The sequence below is a fragment of the Podarcis filfolensis genome, assembly GCF_964270895.1.
Source record: "Podarcis filfolensis genome assembly, chromosome: 15".
NCBI lineage: Eukaryota > Metazoa > Chordata > Lepidosauria > Squamata > Lacertidae > Podarcis > Podarcis filfolensis.
Genome location: NC_139618.1, coordinates 44,054,939 through 44,070,518, shown reverse-complemented (window position 1 = coordinate 44,070,518; position 15,580 = coordinate 44,054,939). Strand labels below are relative to the sequence as shown.

The following is a 15,580-nucleotide window of genomic DNA, read 5'->3' as shown; positions in this document are numbered from 1 at the left end:
ATCAGGTGATTTGGTGTGGAATGACCCCTCCCCCAAAGCAGCTCTCCCCCCGCCCCGCCAGCCCTTCTGGATCCCTTCCCCCCCCAGCCCCCTTTCTTCAGGGCTGGCACAAGCAGAACTCATACTGCAGCAGCGGGGCTGCATCCGGCCACGCCATCCCGCACGCTGTGAGGAACCAGAGGCAGGCAGTGATGAGGCTGAGCTGCTTGGTGTTGCTCTGGGGGCTGGAGCGGCGGCCACAGGCAACACCCGGAACCGGAGGAGGGCAGAGGCAGCAGGAGCTGCAGGGGGGGTTGCTGCTGCAGCAGTGGCAGAGGGATCCGGTGCTGGGAGGTGCGGCGACAACCCTTGCCCACTCGCTTGCAGCCCAGCCCAGCCTTCCCCCACTCAGTGCTGGCCCGGGACAAGGCACCACTGGGCATCTTTTCCCTTGCCCTGACAGCAGGACACAGCGAGCGGGGCAGAGGGCAGCTGAAAGGGCGACGAGGGGAAGCTTTGAATTCTCAGGTGGTGCGAGCGGTGCAGGTGAGGGGGGGCTGTTCTTCCCTTGCCCTGATGGTTACTACTGTCGGTTACAACCACCGGCGCATGACACTCAAAACAGAAGTGTGGCACTCAAAACAAAGCATGTTCGGCTTCTGAAAAAGGTTCACAAACTTATTTCCGGTTTGCAGCATTTGGGTTCCAAGTTGTTCGACTACTAAGGTGTTCGAGAACCAAGGTACCACTCTATCTTGGGGGCTGAATGTAAGCAGCAAGAGGCCCACTGAATTAAAGAAGGCTCCCAGCTACTGGTGCTCAGTCCACTGCACTTCAAGGACTGCAGGCATGCTGACTGAGATGGGGGGGGGGTCCTCTCATTTGGTGGAATCTGTGGCTGGAGGGGAGAGAACAAGTGACTAGGACTCCTAAGTGGGAGAACACCACCTCTGCATGCAGAAGGGGTCCAGGCTCAACCCCCAGCCTTGCCATAAAAAAGGAGCAGGTAATGTGGATGAGGTAATGAGAGTGATTGATTGGAAGGGGCCCCAAGGGGCATCTAGTCCCACCCCATGCAATACAGGAATCTCAACACACAGTCTTCTGTCCAATTTGAAACCAGACCAGACCCTGTTTAGCTTTGCAAATGTGCTAGCCGTTTTGTTGCTGCACCATACATCCTGGGTGGGTGACATGGGTGACCACAGCCAGAGATCTTGAGAGCTATGTTTGTAAATTAGTGATCTATGCACACACACACACCATGCAGAGAAGGGAATCCTGCCATGTCTGCCTGCTAAACTCTCCCAATTGCATGGAGAAACAAAGACTTGCAATTATTCTGAATCAGCAGGTACAAAAAAATTATATAGGTCACTTCTGAACATGGTGGTTTCAGAGAAAACACACAGTTGCCTTGCCAGCCTGAAAGTGGGCAGCTTTGGAGACCTGTGTGCTGGAAAGCTGTGCAGGGTTCCATTTATGGAGAATCTCAGCTTTCTTCTTTTAAAATGAAGTTTCTGGTCCTTATGGAATGAGTCCAAACCAACCTGCTTGTGCTCAGGTGTAGGGAATCATTGGCACTCCAGACATTGCTCAGCTACAACTCCCACCATCCCTGACCATTGGTCCTGCTTACTGGGACTGATGGGAGTTGTGGTTCAGCACCAAAGGTCCCCCAGCTCAGCACCGGGATCAGCCAAATTAAAGTGGCAGGGCAGAGGCATCAAAAGAGAAAAATGTGTGGCAGTGGGGTTGCCCCTCCACTTAGGAGTGTGGCTGCTTGTAGGCCTCACATACAACAGGTGCATAAGAGAAAACCCTTTAATCGCTGTGGGATGGCACCTCTGTTATTTAGCCACTGACAAGTGTGTGTTAAATGAAACAGATACCCTAGTTAGTACATTTTATTTGTATTTTTACAGCTCCCTACCTCTTTGGCAGCAGGTCGCTTGCACAAACGGCATGCGCTACCTGCAGAAAACATGCTTCTCTTGGCCTGGGAATCTAGCAAAGCCATTCAGGTCAAGAGAATTTCAATGGATGTATTAGTCAAGCTCCAGCAGAAATAGAGGCTGCCAGGCCTCATAGCAGCAATCAAAAGTACAGTACCCAAAACCATTTGCATGCCATGCATCTGTCCATTTGCAGAATACAGGGCTAAGGCAAAACATTTGGGTGTCCAAGGTAGCAAATCCTCCCCACTTCTGGCACCACCCATCCAAAATATCTTTTGCAAGCCCTGTTGAAAGAAATGGGTGTGTGTGTAAACTGTCAAAATCTGGAATAAAATGCTGAACATTTCCTTGGAATCTCAGTTTCCTTTCTCTTTATAAATAACAATGTCTTTTGCAGCTGCAGAGAAATTCTGAACTTGCATAGGTTGCTACATCTGTGTAAAACCAAAGACCAAATAAAACCTTTTGCAGGCGTTTTCAGGGCTCCTTCTATCCTGAGCACCTCTATAGATCCTCTGTCTGCCTTCCTCCCTCCGTCTCCCAGCAATACTGTGAATTATCCAAACCAGAACCTTGCAATGGGGATCACTTGTGCAGAAGCACACAAACTCCTTTCACTGACACAATTTGTTCCAAGCACAGACTTTGGGAGGAGGAATGAGGATTTGCTGAGAAGGGCACCAATGTGTGATGTCTGGCCAGCCTCAAATACCATTGCTTTAATAGGTGGAGCCTGACTGGAGAATTCTGAAAGTCAGTCTACTGTGATCTCCAAACTGGTAGGCACAGTTCACCCAGCGAGCAGGTCATGTGCAATGGAGTGGAGAGGAAGGAGGAACTGCTGCACCCTTGAACGGCAAAATTCCTCCTTTAAGAGATGAGCTCTTGAACCTATTCACAGTGCCAAGGCTCAACCTGCTGTGATATAAGCAGTAAGAAGAAGTGCAGCTAAGGACAGGAAAAGATGGATCCATGGATCCCATGATTTGCCTATGAAGGTGAAATCAGGCCCCTACTTAGAGGTTTCTAAAAGTATGCATGGCTTGGAAACAGCAGAGACACATTTTCCTCCCTCTTGCGTAACACTAGGACACAAGGGAGATTCAGGACAGGCAGAAGGAAGGCCTTCTTCACACAGCACCCAGCTGAACGCTGGGATTCTCTGCTACAAGAGGCAGTGATGGCCTCCAGCTTGAAACAGCTTTGAGAAGCAGATGAGATGGAGGCTGCAAGTTATGATGGCAGTATGCCAAAGCAGAGAGGTGGGGCTGTAGTTGCCAAGCCCTGCGGGTGGGTTTCCTGCAGGCACCTCACCGGCTGCTGTGGGAAATGGGATGCTGACAAGGCAGACTCTTGGACCAACCCAGCAGGACCCTCCTTGCACTCTTACGCACACTCAATCAGGGAAGAGTCCAAATACTGATTCTTCTTTTTTAAAAACAACAAAACATTGTGGTTTCTGTGACTTGGTGCTGAGTCAACCTCAGCTGAGAGGGAGAAACGGTTTTCTCTCTTCCTCCCAAACAGCCATTAAATCAGATCTGGCTCCAGAGAGTTTTGGGGGCGGGGAGAGAAAGGGAGGGAGGGAGACTGAGCGCCATCACTGGCCAAGACCTCCTTAACTAGCCAAGACCTTTCCTTATATGCTCAAAGAAAAAAGCAAGCTTCAGTCCAAACAACAACTCTTAGGCAGTCTATATGGTACCTACTCCTACAATGCCTAAACAAGGTCAAAAAGTCTCGCAATTCCCTCCCAAATAGCAACAACAACTCCACACCTCTCATCTCCCATGATGGGGGCCAGTGGCTTATTCACAGCACCCAAAGGAGGCACTGCAGTTGGACCTCATAACTTTCTTCTTCCTGGCATTTCTATCCTGCTTTTCCTCCAATGAGCTCAAGAAGGTATGTGCATAGTTCTTCCTCCTCCTCATGACAACCCTGGGAGGGGGGGGGGGTTAGGTTGACTGGTCCAAGGTCACCCAGTGAGCTGAGGGGAGATTTAAACCCCCTTCTCCCAGGTTGCAGCAAAACACTTCAACCACCAACCACCAAGAATGTGTGGAGTTTTTTCCTCTCACAACAGCAGGCCTTGGCAGTTGGCTCAGGTGGGGTTTAAAAAGTACTTGTTCCAATAACATGCAATTAACTTATTATAATGTGTGAACATTTGCATCCTGCCTTACCACATATCATACCCAAGATGGCTAAACAACAACAGATACAAATACATATTTCTCTTCCAAAGAATGTAGGGATGGTCACTAGCTGAGATGGATGTGCACCATCCTTCCTGGCCCAGCACAGCCAGCTGTCAACCAAACAGAGCTGAAAGACAGCCTTCCCAGGAGCAGGACTTTGGATATCAGCCACTCTGTCAACTCAACAAAATTCAGTGTCTGCTGCACACGACCCAGTAGCAGCCCTAGACAAGCCACATTTTCTCAGTCCCAATACAATGCAGGTGCAATAATACTGGCCCATCTTGCAACATTAAGCACAATATTAAGATAATGCACCGGGGGGGGGGGTGCTGAATGCTTTAGGCGAAGCGCTGGATAAAAACAAAGTATTGCTATCAGGCTGCAGCCATGAGAACCAGTAACTTTCTTCTGCTTTTGAAAGAAGTTCTGAAGTTCCCAGGAACGCAAACTCTGCCAGAAATAGCAGGTTGCCCCTAGAATTCTGCAGGCACAGAATAAGGCAAAGGCTAATGGCCACACTGGCTATCTTTTACCTCCAAGGTCTGAAGCAAAATGGCTCTGAATGCTGAGCTTAGGTTGAGAATCATAAGTTGCTGCTAGACTCAGATCTGGCATATGGGCTTCCCACAGGCATCTGGTTCCCCCACCCCAGCCCACCCTGAGAACAGGATGTTGGACTAGGTGGGCTCTTCCAAATATAGCCCTTTTAAAAAGCACAGGATTTGCAAGCTGCAATACATCAAAACACCCACTGGCTAAATATCACTGCAGGCAGAGTAAACCAGGTCACCTACATTTCTTTGGGCACTAACCAAGAGTTTTCAGATGGGGACAGTGGGATGCCCTGAAATGTCCTTCTCCCCCCACCCCATTGCCCATCAGTAGAAACTGCAGCAAGTGGCCTCTTTCCTCTCTCCCTTGGCAGAGATGCATATGCCATGAAACCAGGCAGCTTCTCTACCAGGCTGCCTCTCTCAATACATTTGCTGGAAGGATGTCAGAGGATCAAAGCACCCTCAACGGCCACAAGAAGCCTTTTCAAAAGGGGTGGAATTAAGCAATCAGAACCTTGCAGGCAGGAAGTGTCACTTCCTCAGGGGAAAAAAGGGATTGTGGTGTTGCAGAGAGCAGTGGGGAGTCCAGGAGGAAGAAGAGAAATGTCAGTGAGGCATGAAAGAACAATGGAAAGATACTAGGCGCTCACAACAATAATGGGAGTGCAACTGCCACAACCAAGGGGAAGTCCCTGGCCATTTTGTAAGACACAAAAATCTCTTTTTAACGTTAGCAACGTCACCAATAAGGATTAAAGAGCTATCATGTTCCAGACTGCTGCAGCATCCATATTCAGGATGCACCCAGAACACGCAGAAGGCGCAGCACAGCTAGACTATTTGGGGGAAGGCTACATTGAGAGTGGGCAACTGCATTCTGTTTCAGCGTATCTGATCTCAGTACCAATGCCACAGGTTTTGGGGTTGGGCTTCTTGGGCAAGATACCCCCAGTGCCGCTGCCCACTGTCACCAGTTGCTGCTGCTCTTTCTCATCACCTGCTTGCTTGTTGCGGGAAGAGCTAGCAAGTAAACAATGGCAGACACTCCACCTCCTCAGCCTGCCATCATCTGTTTGTTTGCCCACTCCCTCTGGGTCTGGGTCAAAGAGAGAGGCAGGTGAACAAGCAGCTTGCAGTGAGAAGTGGGAGCAGGTCCACGAGGCTCTCATCAGGGGCACCCCTGCTGGGGCGTGGGCTCCTGGCAGGTGCCCAACCATACCTGCTCTCGACACCAGCCCACACTGGGTGGACACACTAAACCAAACCATGGCTGAGCAGAGCAGCAGCACAACCAGAGAGGAGCACAGCAGCCACAATCTCCTCTCCAGCAGATCATGGTTTGGCTTCATGTTACATACAAATGGAGCCAAAGCATTAATGTTCAAAATCGCATGAGAGAAACAACACTATTTTACACTGGGGGGAGGTGAGGCTGAAAATCTGTGGCAGTGCTGTGGCTCAAAACCAGATCTAAGCCCAAACATCTGTCCATTAAGTTGCACTGGCTAACAGAATTGTGTTTTAGATTATGACCAAGAATAAACACATACAACAAAATACTTGGCACTTTAGTGTGTTTCTGCAGATACAGTATCTCTGCAGCTCTCAGAACAAGGCTACACAGATTTGAATGAAAATCGCTACTGAATGAACTGTTACAAATTCTAACTCACAATAGCAAAAAAGTGTTTCTTCCACTTTCCAGCATGGGCAGATCAAAGCAGATGCAATGATTTTTTGCCTTCTAGAGCTCAGCTGCCAGGCCTCTCTGCCTGAGCTTCCCACCTCATGGTCACAGTGTTCAGCCCACCGAGCCCAAAACTGGTCCCAATAGACTATGGGGAGGGTGAAGCAAAGAGCTGCCTTTCCAAGAGCTGCACCTTGAACATGCTAGGAGCCTTTGCACTATTCCAGGCCAAGGCTCTGGAACTGCATGCTGCTGAGGAACTCCTGGAGGGGAAGAGTTGGTTACAGCAAAAAGAAAATAGAAAATAGAAAAAAAAAATCAATGAAAGGTACCTCCAAGAATGCTTACTATTTTCAGGTGGGATTCACGTAACAGCAAATTCAGGTTGTGAAACAGAAGCTGATTAAGAGATCTTGTGCAACAAACCCACTTCCCCAACAGATCAGAAAAGTGACAGAAGAACACATTAGGAAGTGAAAGATAGCACTTGCTTGGACACAAACCTTCCCGCAAACAAATCAGAATGAAGGCCCAATAAGCAGGTCATCTTGAAGCATCCGAAGATGTTCATTGTAGCAGAAGCCTGCTCAGTGGTGGAGCATCTCACCTCTAGAAGCTATCATAGCAGGTTGCCTTAAGAGACTTCAGGGAGACCCCTGAGAAATGACACCCTTCCCTCAGACAGCACACAACCCAGAGGGACTGAGGGGTGGCCATCACCTATTTATAGAAACTGACAGACACAAACCAAGATGCTGATGCACAATTGTTGTCTGCTAGACATGGCTGCAGCCAAGCATCCTGTTTCCCAAAGCAGCCAAACAGAGATGATCTGCAACCTTGGTCTTCACAGAGGGGTCTGAAAGACCATCAAGTCTGCCTGCACAAGAGGCACCTGTGCATCAAACGGCGTCTTCTAACTCCATTAGAAAGGTGCGAAAAGGAACCTCCATGCCTCTTTACCTTGGGGCTCAGTCTCAGGCTCCAACAGGTGCAGGGATGGTTCCTCCAGCTCCTTTCCCAGCGAGCGGACTGGGGTCTCTGCCTCGGGAGTCCCAAAATGGCCTTCTGAATCTGAACTGCAGACAAGGAGAGGGAAGAGAAGGACAAATTAGCCACTCCTCCCAGCCCAGCTCTGAACATCTTCTCAAGTAGGGTTTCAACAAACCTTCCTGGCCATTGCCAGGCACTCAGAATTTCTCTTACTGAGACTTCTGATGAATCAGGCAAAATACCGTCTGTGTCATGGCCAAACGATGCACAATGTCATTATGAGTTTTGCAGTTAACAGACGCATGTTCTTAAAAGGCAAACAGCCGGAAGGGTTTGCACAGGGAGAAAATTCACCAATGGTGCCCATGGGGGATCCACTCACTCACATGGTGGTATTGGGGGACTTCAATATCCAAGCCGAGGTGGCCAAAATGAGCTGGCTCAGGACTTCATGGCGTCCCTGACAGCCATGGGGCTGTCTCAGCACATGCATGCTCCAACACACATAGCAGAGCATCCCCACTATGGCAGGGGTTGGGAAGCTTTTTCAGTCCAAAGGCCACATTTCCTTCTGAGTAACCTTGTGAGGGCCACATGCCAGTGGCCAGCAGGGCCAGAGGCAAAAGTGGGAGGAGCAATGAATGCAAACTTCGTACAGGCAAAAGGAGTCCCTGGTCAAGCCAGTGAGGGGTGCTTCCTGAGGAGAAGCCAAGGACCAGGTGGAGAAGACTGGAGGGTCAAATTTAGCCCCTGGGATCAAGGTTCCCCAACCCTTCCCCATGGTTTGCTGCCTATGTCTAGTACTTGAAGCATAGCTGTCTCTGCATATGGAGGTTCAGGGAGGAATTCAATATTGCAGAGTGTTGATCAGGGCAAATATTTCTGCTGGCCTCTCTTCCACCCGTGCACGCTTCTGGGGTTCTCTGGCATCCCCAGAGCCAATTTTAGGGAGCGCAGGGGATGCATGTGGGGTGAAGAACCCTTGAGCAAGCAGAAGTCCTTGCTCAGGCTTCTGCTGATGGAACCCTTTCTCCATAACACAGAGCTAAAAGCTGTTGAAGCAGACCACAGATGGGGAACCTGCGGCCCTCCAGATGTTCTTGGACTCCACCTCCCATCAGCTCCAGTCAGCATAGCCAAATACGTTGGGAGTTGCGGCCCAACAACATCTGGAGGACCCCAAGTTCTCCATCCCTGCCCTGGTTGCTCATCTAGTTTCACTGGGCAGCGATTCTGAGCAGGAGGGTTCAGGGCAACCCTCCAAATCAGAGAGCCAGCAAGTCCCACTGCTGCATCAGCCACTCTTCTCTAGGCTGCCTCAGAGGGCCAGATTCAGCCCTAGCGCTGCCACTTGCTAACCCGTAACAGAAAACAGGATAGGAAACTGTAGTTCTGCAACTGCTTGGGGGTCACTCTGCAGGGAGTTGCAAACTAGGCATGACTCCCTGGTCAGTGGCCCCCAGCAAATTGGGAGAGGGCTGCATTTCACAGTATTAATTCATCATATATTAAGAATTAAAGCAAAACCCAAGACCCAGTTTTTGTGCCAGGGCTCAGGCATGGAAATTGTGAAACCGTGATAAAGAATTTGGCCTTAAAAGCATGTGTCAAGTGCCTCTGCTCTCCAGAGCAAGCACTAGCAACCCCAACAGAAATCTGGGATAGGGAGGGAGGGAGGTGGTTCACACCCTGCCTATGGAATGTCACTCAGGCAGACTCCCACCTTGCCTCATTGCCGGATGAATTGAGGCAGCTGCTTCACCTGCTTATAGGTAGGACTTTGGCTGAGCCTCACTTTGTAAGGCTGTCCTCCCACAACCAGTTTTCTACAGCAGCATACAGCCCAGGGAGTGCCTCTGAACATGTGTTAGAAGCATCTGGTATTAGAAGTAAGAACATTTACCTCCAAGAGATGAAGTGAGGTCCAGGGAGAGTTAAGCCCTGCAGTTGCTTCCTGGAAATTAATGCTGCCAAAAAAGTTTGACCTAGAAACCCTGACCTCTCTGAAATCTCCCTGAGAAGCAGCACCAAATGCGGAGAGCATTCCTCTTATCACAGAGTAGCCACAGAACGCAGGCCTGAGAACCGGCTGCAAGAGGAGAAGGGGGCTCACCTATGGAGCCCCGAATACAACCGCTACGATAAGCAAAGACATTTTGCCTTTACTCAGAGACACATCTCCACGGGGTATTTCTCTTCCAGGCACAGTAAAGATAGTCAAAAAGTGGTGGAAGGACTAAGACCCAGCTTCTTTGAACACTTCATTCAAGAAACAAAATAGGCATCTAGCACGGTTTTAGCTGCGCATACGCTGTGGATGGATGTGGCAATCAGGTCTAAAACAGAGGTTTGCTCCTCACGGATGCCCTATCTGGGCTAATTCACACACGCACCCAGCATGGCAGAGGATGCCCTGCACATGAAGATGGGCCTTCCCACCGAGGCCGTTCCGACGTGCATTTGCCGATCCCCGCGGCCGATCTGGCCGCCGGCGCCACGGGGAAGCCCGGCTTGGGCAGAGCGGCGCCGGGGACCCACGAGGCGCCCCTCCAGCGCGCAGTCCGCCCGCCCGCCCGCGCCCCGAGCTGCGCCCGGCGCGTCTCGTGTGAAACGGCCCCGTCGAACCCCGAGGGCGCTCGCCTTGCCTGAGACTCAGCGACTTGGTGTCCGCCTGCGCGTCCTCGTCGTCGTCCTCGGGCTGCCCCTGCCCGTCCGCCCCGGCGAGGCCGTCCTGCTCGGGCCCCGCCGCGCCGCCGCCGCCGCCGCGCACGGCCGACCACGTCCACTTGGCCCACTGCACGGGCGACAGCAGCTGCCACGACGAGCTGAACGCCATGGGGACGAGGCTGCCTTCAAAATGGAGGGGCGGCCCAGAGGCGCCGGCAGGAAGGCGCGGATCCGGCGCCGACGGGCTCCGGCGTGAGCGCGGCTTTCCGCTTCTGCGCGCCGCCTCCGCCCGGCTCGCCGCCTCCCTCCCTCGCTCGCTCGCTCGCCGGCGGGAAGGGGATCGGGCCCAAGGGCCGCGCCAGAGGAGCCTCCGCGGACCGGCCGCGCTCGCTCAGCCCATTGCCGCGCCCGCTCCGGGCGCCCCAGCGCGGACTCGCCGCCGCCGCCGCCGCGCGGGAGGAGCGCGCCCAATTCGGAGCAGAAGCCGCCCGAGCGCCGCCCCGGCGAGCTTGCCCCGCCTGCACGCGCACGGCCGCTTCGCACGTTACGCTCGGCCATCCAGCGGGCCCGGGGAGGAAGACGGGCAGGTGCCCCGAACACGCCACGTCTGGCGGGGCTGCGGAGGCGCATTCACGAGGGAGCAGCACGGGCTGCGGGCTGGTCGCCGGGAGAGGAAAGGAGTCGCCATCAGCCGCACCGGCGCCACGGAGACGGAGAGACAGGGCCGGAGACAAGGGGCGAGCCTTGGCAGACGACCGCAGCTCCCGGAGCACGGACGAATATCTTTGGCACCCCCAAATTGATCTGCTCGATTTTGTGCCCCCTCAGCTCGGCACCGTATGCGGGGGAACTTCCCACACCACCCTAAATCCAGGGCTGCCTGGAGACAGTCAGTCAGGCCCGGCATCCGCACCACTGGCAGGAAGCAGAGCGAAGAAACGCCCGGGTGCGTCTGCAGCAGCACAACTGCAGCAAAGCATGTCTCTCCTGCATGCGTCTCTGCAGCCACAGCAGGCGCTGCAACCTCCCAACAGCTTGACTTGACCTCCCTTGTCTCCAATGGAGACAGACAGATGCCAACCAACCAGCCTTGCAGGATCAGACCAAAGGCCTTTCCAGACCAGCACTCTGTCCTCTGGGCCCCATGTGACAACCGCTGAAAATAATATTGATTTGATCTTGGGGGGAAATTACATTCAAGCTTTCTTAGTTCAATGTTATCCCACTGGGCCGGGGGGGGGGGGGGCAAGATTTCAACTGTCATGGGGTCTCCACAGGGTTTAATCCAGCACTGCCTGGGAACTCTGCAAGCAGGACCTGAGCACAACTTGGTTGCCATTCCCAGTAACTTGGTCCACAGAGGTGTTCTGAGTCCTGCAGTCCAGGTAGTGCATAATGTCCTGGCTCTGGCAACTGATTTGATACAAATGCTGACATCCTCTCTCCTGCGATGTGACATCTGAAGCCACAACCTCACCTTCTCAGGGCTAAGCAACTACAAAAGAAAGTGTCAGCAGAAATGCTTCCATTGCTCTGGCACACTGCTTGACTTTAGGGAAATGCATAACTGGAACAGCTCTTTTGGAGGGGCAAAACAGCACCACGGATTGCTCCACTGAGCACAACACCTGCGCACAAAACCAGGCTCTCAAAACATGTCACAAAACAATCTCATTCCTCAGCCCCCACATGCAACCTGCTAACATTCTGATTGTAGGATAATCTTACAAAGAAAAACTGCCATGTTGGGAAGAGGGTGGATAAGGAAGAGGAGGAAAGCAAACTTCTTCTCTCATAATTCTAGAGCCTGGGGTCATCCAGTGAAGAAGAGATATTGGGAGATTCTGGGTGGACAAAAGGAAGTGCTTCTTCACACAGCATCTAGTGAAACAAGGAGTGAGGAACCTCTAGCCCGCATGCTGGATGTGGCTTAGCATGTGCTCCAGTTTGACCCACAAGGCTGTTTTCCCAGAGCCATACCTGTGTGACATCAGATGTAGGGAACTCAATTGCACAGCTAATCCCTGCAGAAAGCAGGCTTGAAGTCACTGCACCCACCTGTCACATTTGGCCTGCACTTGGTAGAGGAGAGATGGACAGGTCTGGTTCCCCATCCAAATTAAAGTATGGAATTTGTTGCCATAAAATATGGGATTACGTACCAACCAAGATGTATTTAGAAGGGGATTAGAGAAATTTGTGGAAGATATGGCTATCAACAGTTGCCAGCCATGAGGGCTACATATTATCTGCAACATCAGCAACCTTAGGCCCCTGAATATGGGTTGTTGATGGATCAGCAGCAGGGAAGGCTATTGCCCTTGGGCCCAGGCCTGCAAGCTCCCCAGAGGTAACTGGCTGGATGCAGCAGGATTCTTACATTCTTAGCCAATTCTGCCTGATCTAGATAAGACAGCCTTCACTTGTATTTTCCTTCATCATACGCCTGAGTTATTTACATTCTTGACTTTTTACCTCTCCCCCACACTCAGGGCAATGCCCTTCCTTATTTGGCTTCTGTGTGTGTGCACGTGTGTGTGTGTGCACGCGCGCGCACACACACAGGCATGTTTTCTTGCTTTGCAACTGTTTGTCACTGATGGTGAAATTAAGCAGTCAGTATTGCCATTTCTTTTTGAATTATGGTGCTGGAGGAGACTCTTGAGAGTCCCATAGACTGCAAGAAGATCAAACCTATCCATTCTGAAGGAAATCAGCCCTGAGTGCTCACTGGAAGGACAGATCCTGAAGCTGAGGCTCCAAGACTTTGGCCACCTCATGAGAAGAGAAGACTCCCTGGAAAAGACCCTGATGTTGGGAAAGATTGAGGACACAAGGAGAAGGGGACGACAGAGGATGAGATGGTTGGACAGTGTTCTCTACCAGCATGAGTTTGACCAAACTGTGGGAGGCAGTGGAAGACAGGAGTGCCTGGCGTGCTCTGGTCCATGGGGTCACGAAGAGTCAGACACGACTAAACGATTAAACAACAACAACATTGCATTTCTGATATCTACTAGATGTATTGCATGGGTTTTCATATGCATTTAAAACATAGCAACACACACACACACACACACACACACACACACACACACACATCTTCAATAAGACATAAAATCCAAGCCAGTACATATATATTGAAAAATCACAAAACCAGAGCTAAAATTCTTCATAGGAGCTAAAAACAGCAACTAAGACCCAACAAGTAAAAAACAGAAGAGCTGAAACCTCCAACCATAAAACAGGAAGAACTGAAAAAATTACCCTGTCCTGATTCTGGGGAGAGAACAACATGGGAGCTGAGGGATCTTTCTCAGGGAAAGCATTCAGAGCACATGGGGTGGTGCTGGTAAAAAAACAGCGAAGGCACTGACTCTCACAACTCAACTCTAGACTTCCTATGGCAGGGGCACTCTGACGACAGCCTCTGGGAGAAGGGACCCAGCTGTAACAGGTGTGTGACAAACCTTTTCCAGTCAAAGGGGCACCTTCCCTTCTTGGGAACCCTCTGGGGAACACAGGCCACTGGAGGGCAGAGCCAGAGGCAGAAGTGGATGAGCAATGAATACACATTTTGGATACATAAAGGTTTGGACCTATAAAGCCTTTAATGGCTCAGGATCACGATACATCAAGGACCGCCTCTCTCCATATGAACTGATCCAGACTCTGCAATCATAATGTGAGGCCTTTCTTTGAGTGCCTTCTCCACGAGAGGTCCGGGAGGTGGCAACAGGAGAATGGGCCTATTCTGTGGTGGCTCCATGTCTGTGGGATGCCCTCCTCAGGGAGGCTTGCCTGGTGCCTTCATGATACACCTTTAGGCACCAGGCAAAAATGTTCCTCTATAACCAGGCCTTTGGCTGATTAACATTCTATGGCCTTTTGAATGTGTTTGTTGGAAAGGGGCTTCCTGGTTTGTTTTGTTCTAATAATAATACATTTTGCTTTTGTACAACAGGATCGTTTCTACACACTCACACACACCTCTCTCCTCCACGGAGGTAGGCAGGAGTTCTTAATGGAATTCAAGGACATATTTGAGACAGGAGAAAACCCCTGACGGATATGAAGAATGGCTACTGAAGGATGTGACCTGAAGAGAAAGGGAGCGTTTTTCAAACAGGTTGTTTCAAACAGTGTTACTAGAGATGTCTGCAATGAGATATATATAACATTGTTATAGATTTTTTTTGGAGTGAGACCCCCCTAAACCCTAAAAATTAATAAATGGCAGGATTTTTATTAATTGGGATATGGATGAAAGTACAAGCTGCAGAGCTGCGTTCTGGGAAGAAGAAGGAGGAAGGAAGATTGGGATCCATCTTGGGCAGGTTGGCTGCAGGCTGGCTGGGAGAGATGCCTTGGACTCCAGGGTTGCACTGCCATGGGGGACAAGCTCCTCTTGAAATGGCCAAGCTGTAAGATCTGGACTCTCTCCATGCAGACGTGTAAAAAGGTGAATAAGCCATAGTTCTTAAATCTACAACAGTCTCTGCCATGTGTCAATTCTCCAAAGGAACACAGACGCGGTGAGCACCTGGAGCGCCATGGACTCTTGCTGCAGCTCAGCAGGGAGTGGGGGAGGCACCCGACTTTTGTAGCAAGACCTGTATTGGCGAGGAAACTCCTTATTCAAGGAGGGTTAAAGCTGCAGATCCCCTGTGCCTGCTTGCTTGTCAGGACATGTTCATGCATTGAGAGGTCAAAAGATGGCCGGCAGAGAAGGCAAGACACCATGGCGGCCAACATGCCACCCAGACAAATGACACTTCCATAGAACAATGCCATCAGGATGACAAGTCTACTCCAAGGGAGTCCATTAAACTTCAGCAAAGGGAGGCTGCCTAGAAAGCAAGGGGAAGGATGGGTTCATGCAGTGTGCATTTCCCTTACTACTGAGTAATCTTATCCCTTCATGAGGAAGCACAGGGAGTACAACTGTAAAATGGCAGGCAGGTCCCTTCTCATCCTGCAGACTTCACTCAGCTGAACACTTCTCAAAGAGATCATAGAACTCCATAATTGTGTAGCAGGAAGGGATTCCCAAGAGTCATCTACAGGCCCCTGCAATGCAGGAAGCACAGCTCAAGCATCCCTGACAGATGGCCACCCAACTTTTGCTTGAAAAGCCCCCACCACAGCTGCCCTCCCTTTAGTTGCTACAGACTTTGGTGACCCGTCCAGCTGTGCTAGTTGCCTTTGGTGCTAATGCAATCTCCAGAGTACAGGCACAGCCCAAGATTCTTGGCATTATTGGAGTCCCCTTTCCCTTTGGGCATGAAGTCCATTTGAACTGCCCCCCTGGAGAAAAACCTCTCTCTCCAGCGAGCCTGGAGACCAGCCCCCCAATGGCAAGTCTGGGATGTGGGCTTATCCAGAGGCATTGTGGGGCAGCAGCAGCAGCAGCAGGAGAGGACACAAAGCATGCCCTGGAGGATGGGGGCAATGACCTCTGGAGCTGCTCCTGTCAATAAGGCATGCGGATGGATCGCCTATTAGAAATGGTTGCCAGGGTCGATTTTTCTGTCAGAA

At 51.2% G+C, this 15,580-nt stretch overlaps 2 protein-coding genes across 13 annotated transcripts in view; both read right to left on the bottom strand.

Moving 5' to 3' along the window:
- TACC1 (transforming acidic coiled-coil containing protein 1) overlaps positions 1 to 15,580 on the bottom strand; it is an 88,177-nt gene that overhangs the window by 49,602 nt on the left and 22,995 nt on the right. For 7 of the 12 annotated variants that reach the window (XM_083588490.1, XM_083588492.1, XM_083588499.1 and 4 more), the window contains one exon: positions 7,346 to 7,461. Coding sequence is in view for 7 of the 12 variants with exons in the window: in XM_083588498.1 (XP_083444624.1) it covers positions 7,346 to 7,461 (116 nt within the window). In the remaining 5 variants the exon portion in view is untranslated. Of the gene's footprint in view, positions 1 to 7,345; positions 7,462 to 9,098; positions 9,334 to 10,020; positions 10,356 to 15,580 lie in introns of those variants that run through there. The other 5 variants (XM_083588495.1, XM_083588493.1, XM_083588494.1 and 2 more) reach the window with 5 other exon arrangements.
- LOC310750657 (uncharacterized protein) lies at positions 10,228 to 11,170 on the bottom strand (the record flags this gene model as incomplete). Its single annotated transcript, XM_083589134.1, has 2 exons — positions 10,906 to 11,170; positions 10,228 to 10,825 (listed from the first exon to the last, which is right to left on the bottom strand). The coding sequence occupies exons 1-2, from the start codon at positions 10,947 to 10,949 to the stop codon at positions 10,228 to 10,230; spliced, it is 642 nt and encodes a 213-aa protein (XP_083445260.1). The 5' UTR covers positions 10,950 to 11,170.